The sequence below is a fragment of the Notothenia coriiceps genome, unplaced genomic scaffold (assembly GCF_000735185.1).
Source record: "Notothenia coriiceps isolate Sejong01 unplaced genomic scaffold, NC01 NC01_scaffold00037246, whole genome shotgun sequence".
NCBI classification, from domain to species: Eukaryota; Metazoa; Chordata; class Actinopteri; order Perciformes; family Nototheniidae; genus Notothenia; species Notothenia coriiceps.
The window spans coordinates 10,416,433-10,424,217 of NW_011369947.1; the positions used below are offsets into that span (position 1 = coordinate 10,416,433).

At 41.9% G+C, this 7,785-nt stretch overlaps 1 protein-coding gene across 1 annotated transcript in view; it reads left to right on the forward strand.

Moving 5' to 3' along the window:
• Window positions 1–7,785, forward strand: part of st6galnac3 (ST6 (alpha-N-acetyl-neuraminyl-2,3-beta-galactosyl-1,3)-N-acetylgalactosaminide alpha-2,6-sialyltransferase 3) — a 36,935-nt gene that overhangs the window by 20,153 nt on the left and 8,997 nt on the right. Inside the window, exon 2 of the mRNA XM_010794775.1 lies at window positions 855–1,049. Within this exon, the coding sequence (XP_010793077.1) occupies window positions 855–1,049 (195 nt within the window). The remainder of the gene's footprint in view (window positions 1–854; window positions 1,050–7,785) is intronic.

Genomic DNA, 7,785 nt, shown 5'->3' on the forward strand with positions numbered 1-7,785 from the left:
GTACCACTGGTGGTACGCCAGCTCCCGCTAGTGGTACGTGGAGGAATCTGACATATATAAAAAAAAAAAGCACTTCAGATATTCATTGCTATCGGGATGTTAAGAGCATTCCATGGAATATAACAAAAAGTGTATCTCGAGCCGGTTTCTCAAACTTACCTACCCCACCTTTAAGTGGTGGACATGGCAAAAAGAGTTGTTAATAATTGTTAAGATAGGGAACGTGTGTGTCAATAAGCTGGTATAAACCTCTGCCACCGAGACAAATGTGTACAAGTGAAGGATATTTTCATACTCAATACAACTTAAGTTAAGAGGTTACTGTGAGTCATCGTTGTTAAATTGATAAAAAAGAAAAACGACAATGAAACACTTTTTAGCTCAGAGGTGCTAAAAGTTAAAGCTGTGACTGGATTTTTTTCAGCAGGTTTTCTGCAGGTATAGAGTATAATGCTGTCTGTGTATGTGAAGAATGCAAATCTATCTCACAACTTTTACATACAATTTGTGTAAATGCAGCCAAAATGTTCCTCAGTCATCACCTCTTTTCTTGCCTGGGTGCTACAGTATATTGTGTATTTGTTGCGTTGAACAATATACTTTTTGTTTTTATACAGTATATCCATTGTTGCTCTACACTTTAGTTGCCTTTTCAAAGTATTTTTGTTGTTGTTACCCGTTAGCCTTTAATGCTGGCAGATTGATGATGAAACTGGAAAGCATCCACTCATTTTACTCAAGCTATTAAAGTACTAACTATGAAGACATTTGATTTAACGATCAGTTTTATTTAATGATTGCTGCACGTCTCCGTCTTGTTAAAGTGCTCTATCTCTCTCTCTCTCTCTTCACAGAAGAAGTCGTTGATCGCCACCAGTCTGATCGTGGCGGTGTCGCTCTTCGTGGTGGTGGTGAACTACTCGGAGAAGCCGTACTTCCTGCTGAAGCCGGTGTTGGATCAGACGTTCAGCAGCCACTGGATGTTCTCCAAGCAGCCGTACAAGGCCTTCAAACCTCACCTGGGCTACGTTAGCATCCCCAAACAGGAAGTGAGTGACACACAGACTAAAAACACAAACACTAAGCAGCATGCACAATCAGAAATGGCAACCTCACTCAACCTCAAAAAGTTTCACACCTCTACTAGACTTGATATGAGTTGATATTTAGTCCCATCAATTACAGTAGGTCAGCAAACTTGTTACTTTTCTTACTGCTAATGCTAACATTGTCTGTCAGCTGGTTACCTTAAAGGTGCTAAATAGATAGTGTACAGAACACTATCTATTTAGCACCAAACGGTGGTTCAAGATGAACCAGGGGTCTTGAATTTAAAGAATTTAAAGTTGTCGTTACTTTGTCTTACCCAATCTTACAGCTGAAAGTGACAGACGATAACATTAAAAAAGCTAATTCAAAATGAAAATGACGAAAAAGGAAAACGTTGGTACATGTCAGTTATCAAGGGGAAACAACAAGAAACTAATTATTGCAGATTATAGATTATAAATAAATCATTTAGAGACAAGGGGGTGAGATTAAATAAGTTATACTTCTTCTCACTCCTTTTCGAACACTAGATGTGGCACTGCTTATGTTGCTAATGCTGTTGTTGTTGTAAATGTAATTTTTTTGTTTTGATTTCTCTTACATGACTATGCACTGCAACATTTATTTTTGTTTTGTAATTATTTATTTTACTTGTTCGAAATAAAATGTATCAATCAAACTTCCATTTGTAAGATATGAAGTGACTAAACACAGTTAACAGTTAATAACTTCACAATGGTAATCTGAAGCTTTAGTTTTAACGTTGTTTGAACATAATTTAATCGACCAGTCAACAAGTGGATAACATCAATGACAGCATATCTAATATTTTACAATGAGCCTTTTGGAATTTGTCGTATGAAGGTATTTCTGTCATAACGTCTCTCACAGGTTATTTTATTCTGCATTTATATTCTAAAACCCTCAGTTGACGTTAACCCGCCATCAGGCAGCTTCACCTCGATAATGAAGGTGTATTCATAAACGCTCATTCAGACAGCAAAGCGCCTCCTTGAGGATTTCTTCATTCATTAACTCAGGTTCTCTGTGATTGTTCTGAAAACGCCTGTTTGAGCTCTCTGGTGTGCACTCTTTCTTTATAATTCCAAACAGCCATGTCCGTGATCCTATTCTTCTGCCTTCAAACACCACTCAGCTGTAAATTCCCCGCACAATTTATGGAAATTGAAATATCAAAGCATTTTAATTCCCACCATAACAAAATGTAAAAAAACAAACTGTCTGTTTGTTTTTTGAGGGAAGCAGCCTGAAAAACCCCGAAACTGGTGCACATTGGGTAGTCACGCAGGAAAATCGTTTATTTTTCTCGCAGAAATGCGTGCAACGTTTCAGTCTGACGGGGAATGAGGAGAGCGCTTTCAGTTTGGGCTGCAACGCATCTCGATTTGGAGTTTCGATGGGCGCGTTGGTCCTTAATGAGAAGAGGATGCCTTGTATTCAGCACGCTGATATTGGCAGATAAATGCGGAGCGCCACCCTCTGCCTCAGGAGGTTTTCATCCACACAACGCAGGCCCAGAGGCAATCACGTATTTCACCAGTCTCTACGTCTGCACCTCCTTCTGCCTCCAGACAAGCCTGCTTAAATCAATGCCCCCTCCCCATGGAGAGATGTATGCAAATCATAGGAAAGACTGGCAGCGATTGTAGAATTACGCCTCGTTTCGGCTCAAATTCCCCCCAGCAGTGAGTTCTTCACAGCCAATCAGAAAAAGGCAGTGATTGACCTGGACGAGTGTGTCAAAAATGTCCTGCACGCTGCCAAAATCTCTGACAAAGGATGGACAGAATAGTGGAGGTCTGGTCAAGGTGATGCTCGTGTGCCGGTTGTCGTAAGCGATTATGTCCGGAGTGAAAGCCGCTGTGTGAGCTGTCAGCCTCTGTTAAGCACACAGCAACACCTTTAGAAGCAGCAATATTTCTCCCAGACAGTAAGGCAATCTTACATGACCCACAGTGAGGTGTCATTCCAGGTGTTAGAAACCTCTTGCAAGCATGTATAATGCATAACCTGGTTAACTTGGGGAATGGCCGGCCTTTTTTCTTCATTTGATTGAGTCTGCGTTCAGGTGTGATGAATCGCCCCCGCTCTGCCTTTCAGGAGAAATAAAAAACATTTGTCTTGTGGCACTTTATATTCAGGACCCTGGTTCATCTAGGTTGGAGGCAGAAACTCATTATTTTCATTTTAGACGTATTTTTTTTCTATTACACACTGACCTTTTGAAATGTGCTATTGTGCAATATGAAGGAAAATATGCTTCTATTTTTTTATTATTATTAGAAACTCTTAGGTTCTAGGCAAGCTGAGACGTAGCTATATTTTCACCTCATCATGCAAACATGCTGATGTTTATCACTTAATGTTTAAAACTGTTGACAATCTTAGTTCTGCATGTTAGTGTCCTGCATGTCTTGATTAACACTAAACACAAAATTCATTTTAGGATGATGAAAATGTCGTGTCGACGTGTTGGATGATATTTTTACCAAAGTGGGTGCATTTTTGTGAAATGGCATAGACTGTAGTCGGTCTTTTTTAGGTAAAATAAATACTCATCTCTTCAAATGGTACATTTGGTAAAGGGAAAGCATTAATATTGCACTTTATCCAGTTTTTTACAACGCCTCAAATGCTTTACATATACAAATCATGATTCTCCCGTTCACACAGGCAGGGGCAGCTGTGCAAGCTGCCACCTGTTCAAGGATCTAACAACACACACACACACACACACACACACACACACACACACACACACACACACACACACACACACACACACACACACACACACACACACACACACACACACACACACACGTCCGCAGAACTACACGTACTACGTACGTTACNAAGGATCTAACAACACACACACACACACACACACACACACACACTCCGCTGGCCATGACATCGGTTAAGTATCTTGCCTAAGGATACATCGACATGTTGCACTGCAGGGGCTGGTATCGAAACCCACCACCCTTTCTGCTTGACAGACGACCGCATTAACTTATTCACATTAACTTCAATAAGTAATGTGAATAATTTCTGCATTTAAAATCTTCAAATTACTTTGTCTTTTGAGGCATATATAAATATTTCATCTGTGGAAGCCCTAGTGCTGTAAAAAGCACAACCAATCATCTGCCTCGGCCCGGGTCAGATAACTGGATGGCCTACCTGCCTGTCAGCCTTCCATCTGTGCACAAACTGATCTCGTGCCCTCAGGCTGATTGGTCATGTGCGCGTTCGTGTGTGTTGGAGGAGGGGCTCTGTGAGGAAGTCTGAAGGAAGGGGCAGATTTTTTCCGGTTGTGTACTTTCAAATTCTAGCTTACTCGAGCTGGTTTCTCCATTCTTACCAACCCTACCTTTAAGTGCAGTACTGCATGTGAATGTAATTATTTACGTCCCACCGCTGCCCTGTAGTATAATGTTTGTGCCCCAAAAGGAGCTTTTGTACTGGGACTCGGCCCCATTAATGTAATCATTATTGCTATTAATTCATTGTGTTTAGAGCATTTTAATCAACGTCAAGGTTAACTTCACACCCCGGTGCTATAATCAAATGATGACTGAGTTCACAGCATTAGGCCTTCTTATTTATTTTTAAATAACCTACTTTATCTTCGACACAGTCATGCATTTAAATCTGAGGCTTTCAGTAGATGTTGTACTTATCCGAGCGTGGCAAAGTTATTGGGATTATAAAAGTGCCCCCTGTTTACGATTACTGCATGGCGCACTGAAACAGCCCCATCGTAAACATGAAACTGAAACATGAATCACAGCTGAGCGGACGAAGAGGCCATAATATTTTATTGATGTACAGGAAGTAATGGTCAGAGGTTTGTTGGCTCGAATCCAGTCATATATACAAAATCAAAAAAGGGTTTCTAGTCGTTAGATTACTTTTTTACACTCTTCATTAATAAAGTGATTCATGTTCATCGGAAACTAATAACGTTTTATATTTGTGAACTACTCAGAAGCCGTTTTTTATTTCTAAATGAAGCTTAATTAACGAAGGAGTAATCTCACTTGGTTCTGTTTTTATTAATTAACATCCTCACTGAGCATCTCCACGGCAGCAGTTGTGTGTAAAATGCCTTGCTCAGGGGCTCCTTAGCGGCAGGTTTTCACCATGTGTCTGCCATGCAGTTAGCCAGCCTGCGTTCCCCACAGAGTTCTGCCAATCTGTGTGTGCGGAGAGGCGTGATGGAGTTATGAGCCGGCTGAGGGGGATGATGGACGAGCTGCTGACAGCTCAAGGCTGCGCTGATGTGTGTCTTAACCACCCTGCAAACGGAGAGTTAGCCCAGGTGCAGAGATCGTTTCTTAACCCCTGACTGAATCCATACATGAGAGGAAAAGCAATAGCAGGTAGCTCTGGTGGAGAATCCTAAGCAGGTGATCTGCTCTATTCACCACTATTACCTCATTCACACCAACGCAACTCCGGTTCAAGCTCTGTGCTAGAGCTTTTCAGGTTCAGAACCGGTTCTTCGGTTTAGCTCCGGCTCTTTTCACGCCGCCCAGAGTCCGACTGGTGCAGTGTCAATCATTTGTGTCATGACGTAACCCGTTTGCCGTGCCTCTTCATAAAGCAAACCGCGCGAAACCCCTCACAGCTAACACCGACAACAACAACAATGGCCGATTGTGCTCCAGCTTCCTCTGTAGCCTTCTTCAGAAGACCCGAGATTTCCCAGTAGGTAGCTGGTCTCTTCAGTGGACCTCTGCTTGCTTGTTAATTTCTCCATCATTGTGGTACAAACCTGGATAAAACGCCGGCTTTGTTGTTGTAAAAAAAAAAAATGGCAATGTAAATGTTCAGGAGTTGATGCCCTGCCCCTGCCCCTGGCCCTGCACCTGCTGCCCTACACTGCCCCTGCCCCTGCCCTGCCCCTGCCTCGACCATAAGCGTCGACCGTATATGGTGCTTTGGTTTGGCCTGGACAATATTTTGGTGCTCGAAATGAACCCGTGATTCCGGAGCTAAGAGGCTGCTCCGCTGCCGGTGTGAACACGAAAACCAGGTGCTTTTCAAGCCTCCAGCTTCCGTAACCGGCCCTGAAACACCGTATGGTGTGATGAGGGTATAAGTGGTGATAAGTGTAGCGGCGGGTTCTCTTCTCTTGATTATATCAAGTTGCACACTTTGAACCAGGCCCTGATACAATGCTCCTTTTTTTTTGTGTTTAATGACAACCATGACTTGTGTTTTGATTAATGCTGCTGGACTAACTGCTCACAGTAACAAACCAACAAAAACAGGCTTCCTATAATGATTTAAAGATGATTTAATTACTATAATAAATAACTACTGTATGTAACTATGTGGGCGACTGTGGGCTCAGAGGGAGTGCGGTTGTCTTTCATCAGAAGTTTTGTGGGTTTTGATCCCCCAGCCCCGGTGCAGTCAACATGTCGATGTGTCCGTTGGTCCTTAACGCCTGAGTTTCTCCGATGCATGAATGTGTATCGAATGTTGGGGATCCGCGCTAGATCAAGTGACCGCTGCTCTGTGTGAAATGAGTGAATGTACTCCGTAGTATGTAAAGCGGCATTTGACGGGTCGTTAAAGTTTTGATAACGCGCTGTATAAGTACAGTCCCATTTACCGTTTACCATCACTCTTGTACATTGGCAACCTTCGATTGGTTAACGCTCCAATCACAGTTGTACTTCTTAGGCTAAGGGCGGACATCTTTAAGTGGCTGACGCAAGCTCACCAACCAGAAGGCCGGCCCAGCTAACCAATCAGAGGCAGACCCTGGGCTCTGGTTTCAGAAGAGGGTGAAAAGAGGTGCTGCAGTAATCATTGAAGCATGGAGACATGTTATAAGCAGAGACACTAATACTGATATAAACCATGAAAATGAGCGTAATTTTTATCCACGTTGGCACATACATTGGTTCTGCTTAGCGAGATTGTAGCTGGTACACATATAGAATAGATTAATAACAAGTATATAATTATAATGTACAAGCCCGGCAGAGTATTTACGAGTTTTTCATTTATCCACCTCCCCACACCGCAGGACAAGCACTCCCCATGCGGGAAGTCCACTAGTTTCCCGCGGTGATGGGCTTTCATGGCTGCATTGTTACCTTGGAACTGTAAGCGCTATTATTTAAATATGAAAGAAAATAATAGCCTCAAATTAAGGTCACATGATTACCTTGCTGTTTGAAAATGTTTACCAATTAAACGTGTTATTTATTTAATGTTTTGAGGCCAGATGTTGCATACATCAAGATCGGTCATAATATAGCGAATTTTAATACATTGGTAGACTGTGAGATTCTTTTTGCCTCACTTAAACTGTTCCTTGTTTGTTTGATAAAACGTGCAAGAGAGAACTTTGGCCAGACTACATGCAAAAATGCAATTTAATACTTCAACACCAGTGAATTACAGTTACCCCTCCAGTTAAAAGGCAAAGATCAACAGGGCTCCGTCAGACCGCCGATGCTTTTTTCTTTTTAAAGCTTTCCTCCCTTGCATTCATTCACTTTAAGTACATTTAATCTCATCCAAAACAAAATAGCATATAGCTTAAATTAGGTTAAATCTCCCAGTTGGATTCAGAGAGGCTCTTTCCCTCTCTTGCCAAAAGCTTAGCTAAGAGCTATTATTGAAGATTCATTTACAAAATCCCCCCCCGCTCCCAGTAAAGTAATTAATCACAACGATATTGTAAAA